The sequence below is a fragment of the Centroberyx affinis genome, unplaced genomic scaffold (genome assembly GCF_046629955.1).
Source record: "Centroberyx affinis isolate AG114_WGS23_722 - 3 ecotype Tasmania unplaced genomic scaffold, CSIRO-AGI_Caff_v1 ptg005195l_1, whole genome shotgun sequence".
In the NCBI taxonomy this organism is placed as follows: Eukaryota; Metazoa; Chordata; class Actinopteri; order Beryciformes; family Berycidae; genus Centroberyx; species Centroberyx affinis.
The window spans coordinates 127,931-150,556 of NW_027282584.1; the positions used below are offsets into that span (position 1 = coordinate 127,931).

Genomic DNA, 22,626 nt, shown 5'->3' on the forward strand with positions numbered 1-22,626 from the left:
GGTCGCCGGTGTGCCGATATGACAAGAGAGAGACCTTGGACTCGTCAACAGCCAGATTACGAAGGGGAGGGGAGGTATAGCGAATGCAAGCTGCTCTAATGACGCACATTTAGACGTAGACGCTGCTGAGCGACAGCCGTGTGGATCGCATGGGATTAGAGAGAGGTCAGAGGTCAGGAGATTTGTCAGGGAAATTTCATTTCACAGGTTGAAGCGGAAAGCGATTTTATTCAGAGGAGGAATCGCTGAGAAAGTGTAGGTGAGAGAAACACTTAGAATACTATGAAGAAGAATTTTGTCTCTCTTACTAAGGTAGAGCAGATAAAACTGTTGCAAAGGCACGCTCCACAAACACATATGAAATGCATCACATTAGGGCTGCATGAAGAAATTATTTGAATGCACTTTATGCATTTTATATCCACATCTTGACTAATTCTAACTACAGCAGACATTCAGAATTACATGAAAGGTTTCATTGTTGCCGAAATGCCAGTATGCTTCAATTATTAATCTTGTAAACAAAAATTACAAGATACCATTATACATGATTAATTGTGCAGCCCTACATCATATGCACTAATTGATTGCAACTAAATGTTGCTGGTGCCTTAGTGATAGGACTCATTTTAATTTCTAGTGATTATGCACTGATTATGTTTTGTATCAGTGCCAACTGCCAACAGTGTACTGGGCTCTCTTCTTGTCGGAGTCAGGATGCAGGCCTCACCTTGTCCAGAACAGAGAACTCATGCTTTTTTCATTGACTTTCAGGACATATGACTACCTCCAAATTGTTGGTTTGACGCCCAGACCCATCACTGTACTTGAAGTTATGGAAATAATATGGTTCATTTTTAGATTAGCTCATGTTTTTCGATTAGGCCTGCTCTGTTTTCAGATTTCTATGAAGCTGTGTCAGCATGCTCCAGTGATACTTACCAACCACAGTGGCACTCTGAACTCACTGGATGTAAATGTTAATCTATATATTTTTTTTTTCAGCATGCCAAGCATGTAAACCTTTAACTGTAAATACTTCAGTCTCATTTTTAGATTTTATTTATGAGTGTGTGTGTGTGTGTGTGTGTGTATGTGTTTGTGTATGTGTATGTGTGAGAGAGAGGTATGAGATTGATGTTATTATTTTATGAATTAATGTAGAGAATTGTCATTCAAAAGGTGTATATTGTGGAAATATAAAACGTACTTAGTAACAATGATATAACAATGATATAATCATTAAAAAACAATTTCCTATTTTCAGCTATTTCATTTCTATTCAGTATTTCATTTGCTTTTAATTTACTGGATGTTGGATGCACACAATTGCCTGTGGCAATCTTCATGTAAATGTCCACTGTAAATAACTACTGTAAATAACCAAAGGACATTAATGTACTAGATGCTGTTTGGTGGAGCCAGACAGTCACTACAGTCACCACCAGGGGGCAAAAACACACCGTTTACACCAGTTGTTCACACACAACAGACTATCATTACAGCCTGAGAATCAGTCAGTAGCCTGTGGCCTTTTAGAATTGAAGAATGGGTTTATTGATAAAGAGATAGATGTCCTCTGTAATTTTAAGACAGAATAATAATTTACAAGAACTGATTGAAAGCACGAGTTATTGGAAAAAAACATGAGCAAACAAACCAAGCCCATTTGAAAAGGCACTGCGCCCTGAAGTTGAGATGCAGCAACACACAAAACCATCACTGCATTATCTCCAAGACAATAGTTTTCCTTTCAAATGAATGTCTTTGAACTGGGTGGACATTAAAACGCGCTCACAGCTGCCTGTAGTTTGAATAGGCTCTTATTCTTCCTAATAACGTGAATGAGAACAGCTACATGGAGCATTTAGACAAACCTGAGCTTACATGCTGTGTGTCCTGTAGGCCAACACGAGAGAGGAGAGTCTGTGAAGTCAGACTGGTGAAGGGACAAGTTAGGAAAAGTTGAAAAAGGAGGTGAGGCAGTGATTGGTCATCACTGCTATTAACCAGGGTTAGGGTTAGGGTTAGGGTTAGTTCACTGGTAAAGGTTAAAACAAACAATCCACAAAGTCAGTCAGCAACTCCATGTTCATGGCACCAGAAATCAGTTTCTAGGTTTAGGAGAGAGTTGTGTTCCCAAATATTGATTCCTCTAGTCCAAAGCAGCAGCATATCGCAATATTTTAACTTTTTGTGTTATCAGATTGAGCATTACTATAAAAACAATACTGCTACAGTTCAAGTTGAATTATATTTGTTAACTCTTTTAAAAATGGCAAAAGAGTGAAATACGCCTTTTTGGCACAAACATTGTCCCAATACAGCCATGCAGAATATGGGCGTATGTAAGTAAACAATTGTAAAACACATTCATTTTAATACAAATCTAGCAATTACACTTCGATCAACACTGAAATATAAAACAAGATCAGAATGAATATCTTTATCTTCAAGTAATGCTCAGCAACTTTCACCAAGGCCTTTAAAATTGTAGGCTACATGGAACATACCAAATTGATTGATACATTTTTTCTGTTAAAAACTTTTAATAAACCTTTTTAATAAACCTCTATAGGCATACGAAACAACTTTTGATTCTAAACTACTACTTTTTTTTTTCTTTTGCTAGTATAATACATTTTTGTATGTGTCCCAGGACACATCACTTGAAGTGTCCTGGGACACATACAAAGACCTGTAAAACTCCTCATAACACTGAGGCAGAACTTCAGCTACCAGCAGTCTTACTATCAGAGCTCATCTTGACCAGTTCACACTCGTAACATTATGAAATAACATTTTGAATCTATAGGCCTAAGTATTTCATGGGAATATTAACATATTTACATTCATCTAATATTGACCTAGAATATTAATTAGGATATGAATAGGATACTAACAATGATGTGATCATGCTGCCATGCTAGCATTACTTACGTCAGCATGCATTTTGAGTTGACCTAAGCGCTGTTAGAATCCTCTATGCTTGTTTAGTGTCAAAAGTGGTTTTGCTTGGTGTCAAAAGGGCGTAAGTGCAGTTACGCCCTTTTGGCAGCAAACAAAACCCTACTTTTACTGTTACAGCTTTCAGTTTTTGTTTAATTAAAACTTATGGGTCATGATTTCAGTTGTGTCCTTTTGGCACTGACAAGATCTCACTGAGACCTTTCAATTGATATATAATACTCATATTCGCCCAAAATCACACTTACACCCCTTTGGCTCCAAGCCCTTGATATGAATTCTTAAACTGAGCGGTTTTAATTTTAATGTCATGAGCTTGAACCTGCCTGCTGCAACCTATCCAGCCTCGGGGGGATGTGTGCTTACTGGGGTCATCCCACAGAGACGAACCACTCCATCATGGGCTTAGAGGTTCCCTCAGCTGTTCTAACAGGCAAATATCTTTTTGAACACTGCTGTGCTCTGAATTGTCCGTCTTGTGAGGGCATGCGAGGGCGGTGTGTGTGTGTGTGTGTGTGTGTGTGTGTGTGTGTGTGTGTGTGTTTGCCCAGAGATGGAGGCCGACATGCCGCCGCCTGCCCTCTCCTCTCGCATTCTCCTGCTTTCCTTCCATCCTTACCCTCCCCCGCAAAAAACAACAAAAAAACTCACACACCGGTGACGAATGGGGACAAAGGAGAGGGGCAGTGAGGCCTAGTTTTTCGAGTGCATCGGGGGCCGTCTATTGTTCGCTGCCCACAGGAGGTCTTACAGTTATAAAGCTGTTGGAGCTTGGCCCCGATAAAGAGGTTTGAATGGAAGGTTCTCAGCCAACTGGAACGTCTCAAAACACTCACCAGGATCACCATTGATGATATGGTTTGTGTTAAACGGTTGGGAGAGAAGTTACAGTAGTTTGCCTCAGGGTGCAGACATGGTGCGTTTACCCTCAGCTTTATGTGTGCTTATTACCTGACATTACAGTGTTTTACAGGTCTTAAAGGAAAAATACAGCCTCAGATGCCCTCACACTGTTAAATATCATCAATCTGTACTTAAGTTACCGATTTCCTGTATTTCCCATAATGCTTTTTGACAACCCCCAGAGAACCAGCCTGAACTTGCATTTCAGCCGTGGGTTTTGCATGTAGGTGCGACAGTGGCAGTGCTAAAAGGTGGTAAAAGGAGATAAAAGGAGAGCAAGTTTTTCCTGTTGAGAAAAAAAGTGAGTATGCAAAGTGCAACATGTCTTGTGGTTGCGTTGCATTCTGGTCTACAGAGGCTGCTGTCAGTGGAGAAATTTGTGAATTTTGAACTTTGATGCAAAATGGTGAGTCGAGAAAGAAGCTCTTGCTTTGATTCTGAAGAACTGACACCAAAACCTGACACTTACTGTTGATGCTTTAGATAGATGAAAGCTTTTCTGTTATTAAACTCCATTGTAGCTGCACTGGAAATATCACAAGTCGTCACGTCATGTTTGACACCGCCAAAAAACAAAATGGGCTCAGGAATGGAAGGTAATAAATAGCTGTTTTAAAGTGTTTTAGAGTGGATTTTTCCTTTAAGAGGAACAAAATGCCATCTATTGGAGGGTTGGGAAACAGCACATAAGGCCTATCAGTGAGTGATTCGCCGTAGCCAAGAGGGAATCTCTTCTCCAAACCAAAATTTATATTTTGATATCAATATTGATAATATAGGATGTTGTGACTTTCTTTTTAACCAAGCTCTTGGAAAGCATATTTTATTAAAGGACACAAGTCACTGCAGGGACTACACAATCGCAGCAACTTATTTCCCTAGCTATACTGATCACGGTTCTGTGTACAAGCAGGTTTATTGTCACAAACCACAGATATTTACATTTCTCTACCTAGCAGTGGGTTAAAGCTAGTATGCTCTAAAGACAGACAGTTACACAAAGACATCAGACACCACTTGAAGACTTTGCACTTATTGCAACTTTATTTTTTTGCAAATACACTAAAAATGTTTACAAAAGCACTGTAGAAACATCTGTGCAGTGTAAATTATCAAAACTAAAAATGGATATTACTTTGAAATCATTTTGCACCTAACATGACAAGGGGATTGTCATTTTCAGCAGCAAAAGAAATTAGTATCTCAAGAGGAAATATGTCTGTTAGTTGGTGACTTCACAACTTATCACGGGGGAAGATGCAGTCGTTACACTGTAGAACACACTGAAGAGCAAATTAAGGAAATAAAAGGATGGTATGGCACTAGCATTCATCCCTGAAGGAGGGCTTCATTCATCTAGATGGGTTAGACTGCATGTAAGCTTCCCTTATCCCCGCCTGGCAGAGAGGCAATCTCCCTGCTCACGTCTACAAAGATACTCAGCCTTCCAATAATCACTCCAGTTTGACAGAAACAGTGCATTGGCTCCACAAAAATAGGTTTACTCATACAGGTTCTCATAGTCATCCAATACAAATACATCATCTCCAAACATCCATTAACTTTCTTACAGACATTTTTAATGCAGCTCTGACACTTGCACCATTACGTTGCAATGTGAGATACTGATCCATCGTTACACATTTCATATTTGCAAGATGGAAAAAATGAAATGAAATGTTTAAAAAAAATGAAATGAAATTAAAAAAAAGAAAAAAAGAAAAGGAAATGTGCTTTGACCCCAGTTGAATATTACAAAATTACTAAACCACACTAAGAAGAAAGGAAACAAAGACCACAAAACTGAAACTAACAAAAACAAATTCAGAAAAAACATAAAGATACATAAATATTGTGTGGCCCATTACAAAACATCCACAATTTTATTTTACATAACTTTGTATTGCTTTGTCAATACATAATACTGAGATTTTTCTGCTCACAAAGAGCCTCAATTACTTTTGTATGCTCTCGCACTGGGCGAAAAAAAAAAAAGCAATACCCATCAATGTAGTTTCTGATGCCACAACCAACTGTGAACCCTTTTTTTCTTCTCTGCCTTGATGGAAAAAGCACATACACACACGCATACATGCACGCACACACAACACTGTTGCAAATACTTCACTTGGGTCGTGGCACGATTAGTAAGGTAGGCGGCGGTGGTTGGTGGCATGGCCGTTATCGCCGAGGAGAGTAAACATGGTGCTGGGGCAGATCTATGTGGGTTATCTTTGGTCAAGCAGGGACGAGCCAGTGGGCTTGAATGATTGGACTCAAAGGTCAGTGTAGTAGAAGTCAGACAGCGGAGGAGTGATGGCTCAGGTGTGTGCCTGTTTAAACAGACGCTGTACAAGCAACACACACACACACACACACACAAACGCATACACACATACACACACACACACACACAGGACTCTAGGGATTAAGGTGTTTCAGATTCAAGTCAAGATTTAAAGGTGGTTAATGATGTACTGTGATACAAGTACAGCAGAGTTTACACAAGGCCGTGATTACTTGGATATAGGTGGGATAAAAGGCCTACAGTGACTGAATTCTCTTTAAAAAAAAAGGACTAACCACCAAAGAATTAAACTGAATATACCCAGAATCCTTTGCCTGTCAGACTTCTGACACCAATCCTGAATGGCAACAGAAATGCTTTAGTGGCTCGCCGTTATTTGTTTCCTACTAGGGCATCCAGCAAACTGTCCAGTTTACTAATCCTTTCATAACCCAGAGAAACAAATAATATGATCAGATCATCTGCTAACAGATGAGTGAGTGGTTATTAAGCGTGATAACTTGGTATTACAAATTTTGCTAACGATCGTTAACTGCTAATTCCAATAAATGGCAGCAAGCTTTGGGCTTTGTATCTTGTGCTCAGAATATTCCCAGATGTCAAGGGTTGGCAACAGAAACCTTTCAAATCCCGAGAGTTGAGAAAAGCCTCTGTGGCACAACCTCAAACTGAATACGAGCACATTATGGTAAATATCCATAGACAAATACAAGTCCATAGGTTATGGCAATTATTAGCAGCAATAACAAATACAAAAAAATATATCAGAAGAAGACACTCCATGTGCTGAGAAGCAAGTAACAAAAAGGCATGGGTGTGACAAGGGTGACACCCATCACAGCCAATACTAGCCAGGACAAATCACTGAAATATACAAGGACCATTTGCACTGAAATGACCAGGAAAAAAAACAAACTACAATGAAAATATACAGGGCACAATTTCCAGACAAAGTGCAGGGAATTTTCCAAGTTGACAGTATTATGGCCTTAATTCACTTTCCATAGGCAACTGCCAATGGCTTTTGACATGTGACACGAAGAGTGTGACTGACAGAGAAATGAAAACACAACATGCAACATAAGACGAACAGTGATTCAAGTGCCGTGTTTGCCTGAATGCCTACAGCACCTTGGCAAACCGAATGACTGTTGGCATTGCATGCACAGCAGTGAGTGGTGCACAGGACTCCCTCAAATGTTTATCTAATGATTCCACTTTCAATATTCACAGCACTTGCCAGTGTCTTTTGACAGGACGAGCTGTCTATAGGAAAAATAACCTGGTAGCCTTGTTTGAGGACTGGTTTTCGCAATCCAAATTGTGCTTTCTCTAAGTAGTAGTGTAGACGTGCACGAGTGATGGACACCGGATCCAAATTCTAGTGTCTTCAGCACACCTAGGAGGACTACTTGCTGGATTTGGTCAGAGGTATCCCAACATTTCCCCTTTACATATGTACAATAATGACAAAAGATTTCCAGCTTATTTCAACAATGTATCAACATAAAGAACACACTGAAATGTTGTAAGGCAGAACGTGGGTTCAAGTCTCCCTTGTAAGTTTTGTGGGTGTGTTTTTATTCTACTACCGTTTTGAATGTGTGATGAAAGCTAATCGCATATCTACTTCAAGCGATGGGTGGCAACCCTAACAATTTCACAGCTAGCTAGCTAATGCCTCAACTGGTGAGGACTTTGAAATGTCTCCATCTTTAACTAGTGTTCTGGACAAAGGGTGAAGGGGATGAAAAGGAGATGGGGGAATCAAAATCACTAGTATTACAGGTGTCATACTACACTGTGCCTGCATCAAGAAAAGTAGTTGCCCATTGTCCATCAAAACAGGACACTGAAGTGTAAGATAAATGTGCACACACACTTTCACTGATATTGTGATACCAAGTGCGGTGTGTGTGGGTGCACTCATTCATCTTAGGAAAAAAGGCAAAAATGCTATAAATAGTTTGGCTCAGTCTGTTTTCGCTTTTTTCTTCTTTTTTACAAAAGGATATGGTAAGTACACAGTTTTGTTAGCAAAACCATTTCATACTCTGAGCCCAGGAGCTCAGCCGCGAGGAGGGAATACGTGTCATAAGGGTTCAGTTTAAGGAGCATGGGCTTTTTAATCTGTTGGCTTAGTTTAGAGGCTGACCTCACGCAACACTGATGGAGAGAAAAGAGCAAGAATGCGACTGAAAAGACACCCGAGGTTGTTCAGGTGAACACTAACTTTTCAACACTCTTCGAGCCCTGTATTGGTTGGCAGAATCTGCTCAGAAGATCTTGCATCATCCGTGAGCGTCCACACCACCTATGCTACCGATTCCCCTCAGAAGAGCAGAAGAAATACGCAGAAAGGCTTGTCCTGGCCACGCCCACCCCGGAGTTCCTCATCTCCTCCAGCGCCGGGCCAACCAGGACGGAAACAAGGAAAAGAGAGAGTGGGGGAGTTTGTTGTGTTGCAGTACGGCAGGCAGTGAGGGCCATGCTCAGCAGGTAGAGTAGAGGAGGACAGACAGTCATGAGAGGGCTCAGTGAGAGGAGCAACGTCTTGGTTGACAAAACATTTTCTGGGGCTTGTGTCCCACCCCGTCCCCGTCCCCCCACCCAAACGAGAGAAAGCCCGCTGTGTAAATCCCCACCCATGGTATTGTAGCACCCCCGCACTGCTCCCTCAGCCCCCTTCCTGAGCCCCAGACTCTAGGCAGCCTCCATCAACACTTCTGCGCCTCCACTGGAGACATGGCAATGTAGGAGCCGTTCCTCGTGGGCTGGGTGGTGTGGGTTTCCGACGTCTCCTCGGGCTTGTCGCTGACCTGAGTGTAGGCCGTCTCATCCTTCGCCGTCTGGACAGGAAGAGAGGCAGGAGGACAGGAGGATGTTAACGCAAACCGAGGCAGCGGCCAGACTTCCAACAGAAACACACATCTTTTAATACTTGACACAGACATTAAAATGGGAAACACTTGGTAAACATCGTTTTGACAAATACAATGTTAAAAATAAAACCACGTCAGTCTAAATATGGCTGATATGGAGACCAGTCGAGACAAAACCACCACAATAACGATAAACTTCCCAATAACAAATAAGGAAACCAACACTATGAGGTGAGAATTCAAAGAAATATTATGTCCCATGAAGATAATTAAAAATTATAATCAATAACAAGCAGAGATGGATAACAAATTAAAAGGAGAATAGCAAACAAGGCAAAATGAAGACTTACAGTAAAAGAATGAAAAGCTTCAGTAAAATCAATACGTTTTACTTCATTCTAAAACAGAAAGGAAAAAAGGGGGGTTACAGAAAATTAAAATTAGACCATGGTTACTATAACAATTCCTTACACTGCAATTAAGCATTTCTACAACACTTCCTTCCATTGAAATTAAGCATTACTACAACACTTCCTTACACTGAAATTAAGCATTTCTACAACAATTCTTTCCATTGAAATTAAGCATTTCTACAACACTTCCTTCCGGTGAAATTAAGCATTACTACAACACTTCCTTATGCTGAAATAAAGCATTACTTCTCTCATTCTCTCACTGCTACTGTAACTATAAAACTAGTTCTTATGCAAGCCTGTGTCTTTACATGTTGGAGGCCATTCTCTGGACAGTTAATGACCTGAACTGTTATAATTTACGGGCAGTGAGGCTGTTCACCAGGGTCAGGTCAACAACAGATAAGTGTTGAACATACACTGTACATTCTGGGGACTATTACAGTGCAATGCACTTTGGTAGGGGAGCCTGGCTCATAAGCTGAACTGTCAAAAAGGGAACTAACACGCTTCCTTTCCTATAGACAAGGATTGCATCGACTGTTAGAAAAAGTTCCAGCAAGAACAAACATCATTTGATCCAGAGTTGAAAAAATAGCACATGCTGACTGTAGTGTTCAGGGGTCATGCATTGTGTTAGCTAACATGCAAGAAGCTTGGGGTTACCCTTCAGCAGCTCGGTGAAGTTAACGCAGGAACTGTTGCCCATGCAAGAACCCAGTCAAACCCTCCAAAACTGCTGCATTTATCGTGACAAAGCACTAATATCTATCATCAATCTAAAACCATTTATACCGTGAGCTAATGTAAGTGGCTAGTGCATACTGTAGGGGCGGGGGGGGGGGGTCTCAAGCTTTTCACATCAGGATAACAGTGCGGATTAATTCTACAGTTTAGGGTCTCCTAGGAATGAGTCCCGAGCCCAGGCCGGGTCTTACCTTCTTCTGGCGGTTTCGGCAGAACAAAACGACGAGCACCATCAGGAGGATGAGGCCCATGCCCACGATGAGCAGGGGGAAGTTGGACACCAGAGTCACGATTAAGAGCAGCGTCCGCATCTGGGATGCTGAGTCATCGTCAATAGTCGCCGTCTAGAGTTGAGGGAGATGACGTTAGTGATTTGCTGTTCATTTAGGGATATGGCTTTAAGTGGCTGTGAGGTAACAGAATTGGTTTCTTTCATATTGTGCAGAGTAGATCCTCACCTCATTGACGAACATGATGGGGAAAATTGTCTCATTTATGAATTTGGTTTTTCTGTAGGGCAGTGAGAGAGAGCAGAAGGTCAGTGAGGACACCGGAGTCAACATGGGGAACAGAGTGTGGCGACAGTGATGTGGGTCAAAGTTCAACTTACGGGAAGCCTTGGATTCTCTTCAGAATGATATTGAGCTGGGCTCTCTTGCAGGCACGAATGGGAACCCCTGTGGTCTAGAAATAAACACACAGATTTATTATTTTTTGTAAAAAGAGAAAAAAAAAGAGCAATGCATTCAGTCCTTTCTACATTAACTATGTAAAAATGAATCTAACCAAAAAAAACAAGGAACAACTCAACAGCAGAGCCACAGCTATAATCACGATAAGAGTAGCCGTTTTCATTTTCACCTACTGTTGAAATGAACACATATTTTTTTTAAAGCAATGTATTCAGTTCTTTCAACATTTAACTATGTAAGTAGACCAAAATGAATATAGTGGAAAAATCCTTAAATGCAGGAGGAGCCATTGCTATGATCATAATCAGAATAGCTATTGTCTTTTAGATAACAGTAATATGTAAACAAACAGAACAAGGTTCAACACAACGGATTCAACCTTATAGCCCTAATCTGTTGGGATCATAAATACTAGTCTGTACCGGCTGGAGGTCGAGGTACGTCTCGTGTTCCTCCTTGTTGGGGTTGAGCCCCTCGACGGCGTTGATGTATTTGGGGTCCGCCTGATAGAAGTGGGGGAAAGACACCACGATAGGAGCACCTTGAGGAAACAAAAAAAATAAAATAAAAATATATCACACCACGAGTTAGTCACGGGGTATATCCTGTTCAAGATGACTCAGGCTAAACAACAAGGGCCAAAAAAGATCAAAGAAAAAATGTGAGATAAGATAATGTACTATCTGGTATTATGAGTCAATGAGATATACAACTATGTATATCTCTAATTGATGTAGCACCACAGATAGCTAGGGAATGTCTGGGTTAGGCTACTAGCAACAGGAATGACAGGATATACTGAGCCCATATACTGATGAGCCGACATGGTTAAAGACAGAGTATTTCCGCAGCCTAAACATCCCCAAAGGCTTGAAAACAGGAGGGCTAATCTAAGGTCCTCAGTGTACCTAAACAATGACACATTCATGGATGTTAGCTACTAGTTGAAAAAAGGAATTTGAAAGCTATCTGAGGTCTACACTCCAAGCCTAGTAAATGTAGTAAAATGTAGCGCTCAGTTAACTTGGGGCTCAGCAAACACTGTGAAGCAAGGTTAAACTTTTTCTTTTCTGTAAAACTGCAACAGCAGCAAAATCTAAAGTAGCCCTATTATATTAATTCCGTTTTTCATCTATTTATATACATAGATGATCAAAGATATTTAATGTAGACATTGTTAAGATTTGATATTGTTTGGGTGGTTAAATCTGAAGTTATTGCATTTGTAAAAATCCACCCCTTTTTACAGGCAGTTTCAGACTAACTCGAGTCAACGCATCACAGCTGGACTTGGTCTTGATTGGCTCCCCTCGCTAAACCATTGTTAAACTCGTTCCAATCAGGCAAGTTTGAAGCATTTGAACTCAGCAGATTTGCCTCATGAATTAGAGGAGGTGGTGCTGTCCGCCAATCAGGGCCCAGTATTGTGTATGTGTTCAGCCTGTGAGTACTTGGCCTTTGAATTCATTTGATAAATACTCTTTTAACTAAACTACATGGGTTTTTTTTCCCCAGGAAGAACATTTTATCCTGAGAGACAGTTTATTTTAAAACAAAATCATGATAACTGAATAATACAGGACCTTTTAAAGAGAATACATCGGTCGGTACAAGAGACAGAGTCATGTGATTACAGTAGCATATCTTTCACTGACATAGCAATGTCTTCACGAGAGTCAAGCCATGTGGAGATTACCTTATCACAGCTCTCACACTCACACTCATCGAGGACTATAAAATACTTCAATGGCCTCGACACATAGTTAATAATTGAACCGCGTATTGAGTGAAACCATTGAACTGTGTATTGAGTAAAATCTGGCATGCTTAAACATTGGGAACATTACATGCAAAGCAGGGAGGGCGATTGCCAACTGGATGGACTAAAGGGCCATTTTGGGGTGGGGGGAACTAGGTTATGGGGCCAGTTTGGGAACATCAAAGGGAAACGGTAGGTAACTGGGTCAGCCGCTATGGCAACAGAGGGGTCAGAGCAGGGCCGCGGGTGGTGCACCTACCTTCTCGACAAACGCTGACTTTAAGCACACCGGTGCCAAGACAGTCTCCAGCTGGCACGCAGAAGCCCTCGTTAGTCGGGTTGTCTTTGGGGCTCATTAGCACATCCGCCGGGGGTGCAAAGCGGTAAGCCTGGATGCCTTTCACCTCCACATCTTTCACATAGCCTAGATGGATAGACCTGCGGAGGAAAGGGGAGGTGCATCAGCGCCTACTTTAGGGAATGTTAAAGTAAGTATCACTTCAAACACTGTAAGAGTCTCCTGAGATCTTTATTTAGACTTCTTAAGAGCCCTCAGAAACAAGGTTGTTGTTTTTTTCCTTCTCATATTTGCTTTGTCCTTCTAAGCAGTTTGTTTGTACGACTCTAAAATAAGTAAGAGTCATTCACAAGACGATCACTTCTGGGGAATGTTCCCCTGTGTAATCACATGCAAATATGTCTGAGTCAAACTCCTGGCTCGCCACCAGACCAAGTTCACCAGACCTGGGAGAGGTGTTCTGTAATGACCAAAACCAAGGTCCATCTCACTGAATTCATGCGGATATGACTCAGCCGCAGTTTCCTAGCAATGTCCTTACTTGATGTTCTGGCCCTGGCCCTTCCTGGCTGCTTTGACTGTAAACAAATTTATGACTGCATGGTTAAGAGAGATAAGAACACGTGCGTACCTGCAGAGGTCAGCAGCGAAGATGTAGAGCAACTCGTTCCTGGACAGCAGAGGGTGGAAGACGGCGCCGTCTGTGCCGTTGATCATGTTGCTCTGGTTGGAAGACCACCAAGACATCTCCCTATTGATTGGTGTAAAACAGGAGATATTAATGCCTGATGTAATTGCCTTGATTTGCAAAGGAGAGGCTATCTACTCATGCTGATTGCACCCAAAGTGCAAAGTCATTTGGGATATTCAAACATTCATTTTGCAATCCTATCCTTCCCAAAGCCTGGACTTTGAATACTTTGGTCAGATTCCAATACAAATTGTGCAACTAAGTAAATGCAAGTGGTATATCAGGGAGAAACTGACCTAAAAGCCATATGCTAACAAGAAAAATGTTCCTTGATAGCACTGAAATAATGTTATGTGAAAGGAACGGAGGGGGAGAAAAACATGGAAAATAGGAAAGCAGGTAATTTTCACACTTCCATGAGACAATTCATATGGCTCTTTACCTCATGCCATTCCATGTGTCAATCTTGCCATAATCCAGGTAGTTCTCCTCCCCGGTGTAGAACACAAACTCCCCTTCATGGGTTCCATTTTTCTTTGGAAAAGAGACAGAGACACCTCAGTCAAGACTACCACAGCTGTCAACATGAACAAACAAATGACCAGGGTCCGGTGGAGAGGCACTGAATTAGAATCAGTGTGTTTAAGTCTGTTGACAAAGGAGACTGTGAAAGAGATACTGCTATTGTGTTTGTCTTTAACCATGCCCCCTTGCTGTATTCTCACCAGACGTTTACAGAATAAGGCACCAGCAACTGGCTGCAGTGGACAAAAATTTAAAAAAAGATGCCACATAAACTGTTTTGACAGCAGAGAAAAATACAGCCTAGGCAAGCTGTCATTTTACCGTGTGTTCTTTTTGGAGTTTCCCAAAATACAGACCTCAGAATTGCGAGACATGAGTGAAATATGTGAAATATTTGCGACTGCAATACCACCGCATGTGTCATGTTGCAGACGTGATTCTATAGATAAACAGGAAGTAAGCATGTTCCATCAGCATGATGTCAATCTCACTTCTCCTATATCATGTTACCACCAGTTTGCTTGTCTGTCTGTTTTAGTCACCCCTAACTACCAAGAACCCACTCAAGTAAACAGAGCTTCCTTTAAGTGTTTGCTCTCAGAGAAGTTATAGCTTGTAAAAAAAATTGCACTTGTGTAGAATTGTATTGTCTCTAGAGATGTTCAGGAACACTTCATGGTGTATAATTATAACTTCCTGTTTCACTAAACCATGGTGCTCACCTTCCACATCAGGCCGAAATACTCATCCACGTCAGGCTTCATGGCGTGTATCCGAGAGAGCAGGGGGTCCTTGAAGCCCCACAGCACCTCGTGGACGGTCTTCGTCATGAAGATGTCGATGCCCAGGCTGTTCATCCACATGGAGACAAAAGTACGCAGGAGGAAAGAGTAGGAGTTCAGCTCACTCATCACCGCCTAGGGAAGGAAGGGATAGCGAGAGAGAAGGGGAAGACAAAGGGGGGAAAAGGGTTAGAGTGCTCACATCCCACACAATTCAATTTCCATTAGCAATACTTTATGTCATTCAGTGGAATACCTCATGGTAGACACTGCTTGGTTTGTTGACATTGGCCTGTTCTGGCTCTCGCCTTGCTTGGATTTGAGCCACAAGTGTGTCGGTGATAAGTAACCAGTTTGTATGATCAAGTTATCCGAATGTCATAATAAAACCTTGAGGAGAATGATTTGGAGTGTGCTATTGGAATAATTATGTGTGAGCTTCCATGAAGAGTCACGGTTGTTAAAATGCAGCTGCCAAAACAGTAACGTTAATAAAACACTCTTGTGAGTTTAAGTCATATGACAAGTATGAGAGACTTGAATGATTGGTCACTGCAGGTCATAATAACATACATTAGCCTGTACAGACACAATGTCTTACCACAAATGGGATGTTGACTGTTCTGATGATGTCAACTTCGGGGTCACCAGCTGACTTCTCAGGGACAAAGACAAAGCTTTTGGGGTTCAGGGCATAAAGCTTGGTGCCGTTCTCCAGGAAGGTCACATTTTCCCTTGGTCTGTATTCCCTGGTGTGGAAAAGGTGCAGGAAAGAAAGCGGGGGATCAAAATCGGTCAGTTAGCACAGATGTGTTTGTTGTGATTTCACACAATACACACACACACACACACATAATGATCCAAGACGAACAACACAAAGGACTTCACCAGCATTGCTTTCCTAAAGACAGGCTTTTGCCTCTCAAACAGGGCTGCACAATTATGACTAAAACTACAAACATTATTTTTGTGATCAAGATTATTGCTGATGATTTGAAGAGCAAAACTGTTTTACTCCACTTTTGCCATCTTATATCAACATATCTGACCACTTTCAATGACAGCCAACATCCTTAATGAAATAAAGTATTTCACCACTGCCAATAATCTATGATCATTAATAGTGGAAACTAAAATCAAAATAATAACAATTATACACAATTAGTCATACAGACACAAGGCTGTGCCACACACTGATTGGAGGTGGGTCTCCACTGCAAACCTACCTGTAAGTATATGGCCCAATCTGCTTGACCGCTGCCTTCCCTCCAGCCAAGAACACTTCTGGATTGGTCACATTGAAGAAATAATACTCCATGTAAACAGGTGGTGGCGGGTTCTTCCATGACTCAAACACTTGGCTCTTCTCCGTCAAAGTGATTTCCTATTAAAAGAACAATCAAGAGAGGGAAATAACACGTTGAGATTGACAGACAGAGAGATCTCTCAGTGCGTTCTGTGTTGAGATGGTTAAAGGGTTAGAAAGCAATGGAAAAAAAAACAATAATTAGGTTTGGGCACCATTAGACCCCTCAGACGATTCTTTTGAATTTATGCCAAGCGAGAGCACACATGGTACTTTCTGCAAGGAGCTGGTGCCGAGCCAAGACCCCGAAACCCCGCGGGGAAGGAGAGAAAAGTCCTTCACAGTTGAAAAAACATCAGGGCAAGCAGAAAATCCAAAGTAAAAACTGCATAGAGAGACCTTGACCTCAGCAAGCCTGGGCGAGAATCTGACTGTAGGCCAATTCGACACACAATACAGTAATGCTGCGTTTCAGTCTGCAGAGACAATAAGACCTGACATCTCTAAAGCATTAGCCATCAAAATACATGAAAGATGTCAGGAGAGTTTTCTATCCAGACCATGCTAGCCTCTCTCTGAGGCCACAAATGGCACAAGAATGTCATGCGTTTTATTCCCAGTAGTTCTGCAGATGTTTGTTTGAGTGATACCACATCAGCACGTGAACCTGAGACAACAATTAAGCTACCTAAGCCTGAAAACTCAAATCCAAGTCAGTAGCAACCATGCGTGACAAGGGGCTGCTGCATGTCTGGACACGAGCCACAGTAACCTTTAACTAGACAACACAACTGTATAAGAAAACAGCCCCAACAGCATTCACTTTGAATGAAGCAAGAAATGGATCCTGTGACAACATGCAATACTGTTTTTAGTCTAGGTTTTCGTGTTACAGCTACCGGCAGGTCTATGCTGAGTTAGATTTTGGGTGTTTGTTAACTGTTGTTGATATAAGAGCGCAGACTCCAGGAAAATAAGCAAATTTGTTTCCATCCAAGGGGGTATTTTTAAACTTGGGAGTGAGAAATGACCCACTTCCCCTCATGTCTTTTTCATGAGCAGTTCCTGGAGACTTCTGTCTGAGCACGGTGAGGTGTAGGCTACTGGAGAAAAGCCATACATTCTCCTCTGTCGTCTCAGAGGCACTTGCCGGAGAGAAGAGGATACAGCTTAAGGTGTGGCTCACAAGGATGCAAAACCAATAGTTCCTGTTTGGTTTACGACTTCCGAAATTCAAACGTGTTTATCTATATAATTCTCTCCCCAGTTTGTTGCATCCTCTAGCCTTTGCTCCTTCACAAAACCTATGAGGAGATCCAACTGGATTTACCAAAAGATCTTCTTCAATAGTCTTAGAAGAAAAATAAAAAAGCAAGATGATGCAACAAACTGAGAAGAAACTTGAGATTTAAGATTTTAAAAGAGACTGGCACTGAGCAAAGAGGCTCACAATTCAGGCATGCCACTGTAAGCTTGACATCCTGCGTTCGTTACACACACACACACACACACGCACGTAGGAAGTGTTTTTAGCAGTTGTGCCGTTGTGTTCAGCAGCAGGTCAGTGAACCTGTGATGCGTTTCGCGTACTTTTCCAATGTATTTAAGTGCATAAGATTCACTGATCTTGCACTTCCCAATCTCAGATTCAACACAGGAAACAATCACAGCACCTTGTCAGCCAAGTCTTAAAGGACAGGATATGAAATTGGCTCATGACATTCATAACTATACTGTCTGCACTCTGCAACTAGGGTGAGGGTCACACTTTCCTACTTGAGGTGTGAATTGGAGCTGAGGTCAATATGGGCGTGAAGCTGATCCCTTGACGTTCCAGTGACTATTTTCATGAAAACGTCCTAAGAACCAGATAAGACATACCACTTAGGAGGAACTTAAGGAAATTTATAGACAAATACTCCTGACTCATGATCATTCTGTATGGTAAACGAGTGCTGAAGTGAAACCGCCTAATGCAAACACAGGACAACCAGAATGGGCATGTGACAGTCATTAGCAGTCAGTGCATTACAAAGGACTTTTACAGAAGATTATGCCAAACTAGCAGAAGTCACCCAAGTTGTGCAACACTGTGGTTTTCCCTGTGTTGTGAACTGTGTTGCTTTAGAAACAGACATCTTTCACGGCTGTCCGTACCTCTGCAGCTCTGTAGCATCTGATAAAGCCCAACGTGTGACTGCAGATCAGAAGAAGTCCCGTGTTTACCAACCTTGGGAAAAGAAGGTCTCTCAAAGGCCTTCGTCAACGTCACACACACACACAACGTTTATCTGCTTGAAACCTTGATTAGTCACAACCATAAACAAGTGAGGGACAAAGTGTTGAGGTTTATCAGTGTAAATCACGATTCAGTATTTTTGTTCGCTGGTGGGAGGGCTGGATCACGGTAAGTGGTAAAGCCTCAAGCTAAACAACAAACGTAACGCGAACCTGGCCTCAGCAAAACTACTTCAGGCAGAATTTAGGTGTGGTGTGGTAACAGTCTGATCAAAAAAAGCTGTTTTGCAAACTAAATTCATAGGTCAATTTTCATATGAGTGCCCTCCTTGTCTGAAGATACAGTATTTAACGCGTGTCGACATTGCGCCACATTTTGAGTGGAAAGTAACATGCTGCGTTTTTTCCAGGGTGAACTTGCTCTAGAATGTTTCAAGCTCAATCCGTCAAACTGCCTTGAAAGGTCTCCTTGAAAGGTCCGCTCGCCAAAATGTAGCTGTGAGGAGGGGCGTGAAGGGGTGTTTTCTTTTCTCCTCGTCAGAGCAGAGTGACTGGGTTAGGCTGGGGCTGGAACAACAAGGCAACACAAGATTGCTCTCAGGCAAAAATCCTGCCCCCAAGGCCAAGAAGTCCGTCAAATTCCTTGCATGGCTTTAACACTCCTCCCCTCCACACCCAGTTACCAGATACATCTGTGTCCTGGAGGTAGCTTTAAGTTGTCCCACACAACTAGGCTGCATCATAACAGACAGCCCCGTCAACAACAGATTATGGAGATTTTTGGAGTCAGTTTAGCATGCCCTAGTCCGCCTAATTCAACGGGAAGACTGTGGCGAATGAGGATTAGCAGTGCTGTCATTTTCTGTAATCACTAGCCACATCAAATTATGTCCCCTTTCGCTGAACTTCGACTAACTCTCTTAATTTTCTCCCCCTGGGATGCTGCCATGATTCAGAATGAGAATAATGTGACGCAGACCTAAATTTAACATCAGGAGGGGAAACTGTGTCAGTGAGGCAGCTGTTTGTGTGTCCCCTACTTGGATAAATAGTCTGTCAAGCAATTCTGCTGAGCAGTTCTTAGCATTTCTATTTCTTAAGTGTAGGGTGGAAAGGACTTGTTCAGAACAGCGTAGAGATTTGTTACCGTGTGGATTATCAATAGCACATATGTTCAGTGGTGAGCAATATGAGCGGGAGTAATGACAACTATTTCAAAGAGGGACTCCCCTAGCTTACCCAGTCACCTAGTCTCCCTTCCCCCACCCCTTCAGACAGGCACACCTCCCCCTACCATCCCTACTGGCCGAGATTCCTCCTCCTAATACTACTACTACTACTACTACTACTGCTCTCACCCCTAGCCCCAATCTAATCAAGAGGTGAGCTTATACAGCCTCTATTGTCCGAAATGTGTCATCAAACTGGATCATTGATTGGACAGGTTATCACAAAGCTTCTAGTCAGGAACCAAATGTCCGATAACCTTTTTCCTTATTTCTCCTAGAGCGCGAGCCTGTGTCCTCACGAGAAATAAGTACAGTAATCCTACGGTGCATTTCACAAGGATGCAATGCAAATATCATAGCAAAACTGTATGTGCCTATAGGAATGTTACACTGGTATCATATGAGATAAAATGCCATAAAGTAGGATAAGGTCGCCATAAACTTCCATAGGAATATCACAGGGATTCCTGAGTTGAGCTGAGCGTTGCGTTTATTATTAAATCGTTTGGTGTAAAGAAAAAATACTGTACAAATGCAAACATGCACAATCCCCATAAGCTGCATCCCAGAGCTTTACCGGGACTGTGCACGCTGCACACCGGATCTTGCGGATTCATGAATGTAAAGGCTTGGGCTCGTCCCACACAGCTGATAAATGCAGAATGCAGCAAAAATAATAAAAAAAAATTGAGAATAAAATCATAAATCGGAAAAAATACTGCGCGACCTTGTGATTGCACACATAACAGTGAAATATATATATGTTGAATGCGCATAATTGACACTGCAGATGCTCGTGGCTGCTGTAACATTTAAACCCCTGAAGTGTGACAGATGGAAAAGTGTGGGGACACTTTGTACTGATTCAAGCTCACACAAACAAGTAAAAGCAATTGAAAAGACGATGAGAAGACGTACAAGCATAAAGAGTCGGACTCACCTTTTTTAACCGGCTGTGTATCATTGTTTGGAAGACTTGAGCCACGACCAGGGCGATCCCCACTATCAGGAGGTGAGCGCACACGATTCCGGTGGCGTAAATGGCACAGGATCTCCGCGTCATGATGCCGGTGGATGAGCCGTGCTTTCGGGTTTAACAACTTCACTAAAGTGTAGGGTTAACTTCCCAAATCCTAACTACAACTACCGACTGAACGACGGGACGTGGGGGAAAAAAAAAACCTCGGATCCGTGTTGTTTCTTTCCCTGAGCAGCTCCCGGGGTAGTTTCTCTTCACCTTCGAGCCAGAAAGAAAGCGTTTGGCTCGGCGTGGTCTTCCCGGTGATCTGGCGACAAAACAAAAAAAAAAGATTTTCTATAAATGTTGGCACTTTTCATTAAATTTCGGAGACAGCGCTCGATCTATCTGGCACCTAATTGGGAAGGAGTGAGCTGTTCAGAGGCGGCGGAGAAATAGCAGCTCTCAGCACAGAGGACGGGCAAGATGAGCTGTCTCCTCTCCCCTCCCTTTCCACATTATAATGAACTCGGTCATGCGAACAGCGTCGTTTTGGAGGCTGCATGGGCGGTGGGTGTGTATGTGTGTGTGTGTGTGTGAGAGAGAGAGAGAGAGAGAGAGGGAGTAGCGTGCTCATAGCTGATGTCACCCTTTCAAAAACCACAATAATAAAACTATAGCTAAAACGAACGCGGAATTAACCTATATTTTCTCTGCGTGTGAGTGTGTCTGTGTGTGTTTTTAAAGGGGATTTACTTCGCTTTTGATCATTTACTCTGGTATTCATATATATAAACTTAGGACAACCTCCCAGGATTTATTATCAGGGGTTGTCTACACTGCATTACCTGAAGTGATTATACATTTACTGGCATGTAAGCTTGCAATACAACGGGCAGACAAGGAGGATTATGAATGAATTAGCAAGGCATGCTCCTCCACATGGCGGTAGTAGTATTCCGCCTGGCAACTTAGGGAACTGAATAAAAAGTGTTGATGCACATGTTGAGAGGGAATTGTTTTGATATATAAAGTGATTAAAACAGAAAACAAAAACAGAATAGCAAACCGTCTGAGCTGATGTGTGTCACGGTGCATAATCATTCTGCACGGACCCAATCCGTTACCTTATATATGAATTCCGCTATCTCGCCTCATCACGTCTCCTTAAATAAGCACAGCGTGGACATGAATAATGTGCCATTCAGTGGACCAACGAGTGTTGACGTGAGCCTTTTGTTCACCGAGGCGAGCCTCTGATTGGCCGCCGGCCTCCCGGACCACCATCTCAAGACCACCCCCACCGGCTTCTGATTGGTCAGACGCGGTTGAGTGTGATGTTGAATTTGATCGACTGATTTCGGGGCGGGGCTTTTATAAAGGGGGAACTGCCGGCGCGAGTCTCCTGCCTCGACACAAGCGGATGCTCAGCGGTGAGACTGCGGCGCAGTCCCGGTTCCCTATCTACATAGCTGATATTGTGAGAAATAAAAAAAGCTGGGTGAAAACTATGAACTCCAGTTGGTGAAACAATCAGCAAACATCAATTGTATTAACATAAAAGTAGGCCTATTACTTTAGAATGTACTTTAAGACCCTATTTTCACATTATGTACATTAATTTGACAGAGTATGGTGTGTATACAATGGATTTACTTCATCAGTATTTATTTCAGAGTAAAAAGGTGGGCAAATCCTGTTCCACAAATGAAAAGGTTTTAGTTTAAGTTGGTTTATTCTCCACTACATCCTTGGGCACGTTTGTATAATTCATACAACCAGCAAGAATCAATTACATTTTCAGAAAAGTAGGCCTATTACTTTAGAATCGTCCTTAAGACCCTGTTTTCATATTATTTACACCAATCTGGCACCAGTTAGTATGAAGTATACCATGAATTTACTTCATTAAGATTTATGCCAGACTA

General features: G+C 42.1%; 1 protein-coding gene across 2 annotated transcripts; it reads right to left on the reverse strand.

The window, feature by feature from the left end:
• Nucleotides 1-8,842: 8,842 nt before the first annotated feature.
• Nucleotides 8,843-21,202, reverse strand: scarb2a (scavenger receptor class B, member 2a). Of its 2 annotated transcripts, XM_071546263.1 has the most exons (13): nucleotides 20,681-21,202; nucleotides 16,194-16,351; nucleotides 15,569-15,716; nucleotides 14,908-15,102; nucleotides 14,103-14,194; nucleotides 13,601-13,720; nucleotides 12,931-13,109; nucleotides 11,335-11,453; nucleotides 10,831-10,904; nucleotides 10,679-10,730; nucleotides 10,412-10,564; nucleotides 9,411-9,458; nucleotides 8,843-9,027 (listed from the first exon to the last, which is right to left on the reverse strand). In XM_071546263.1, exons 1-13 carry the CDS (start codon nucleotides 20,801-20,803, stop codon nucleotides 8,896-8,898), a joined length of 1,593 nt encoding a protein of 530 aa, XP_071402364.1. In that variant the 5' UTR covers nucleotides 20,804-21,202; the 3' UTR covers nucleotides 8,843-8,895. The 2 variants fall into 2 exon arrangements, with proteins under 2 accessions (XP_071402364.1, XP_071402365.1); XM_071546264.1 differs by lacking the exon at nucleotides 9,411-9,458.
• Nucleotides 21,203-22,626: the final 1,424 nt, after the last annotated feature.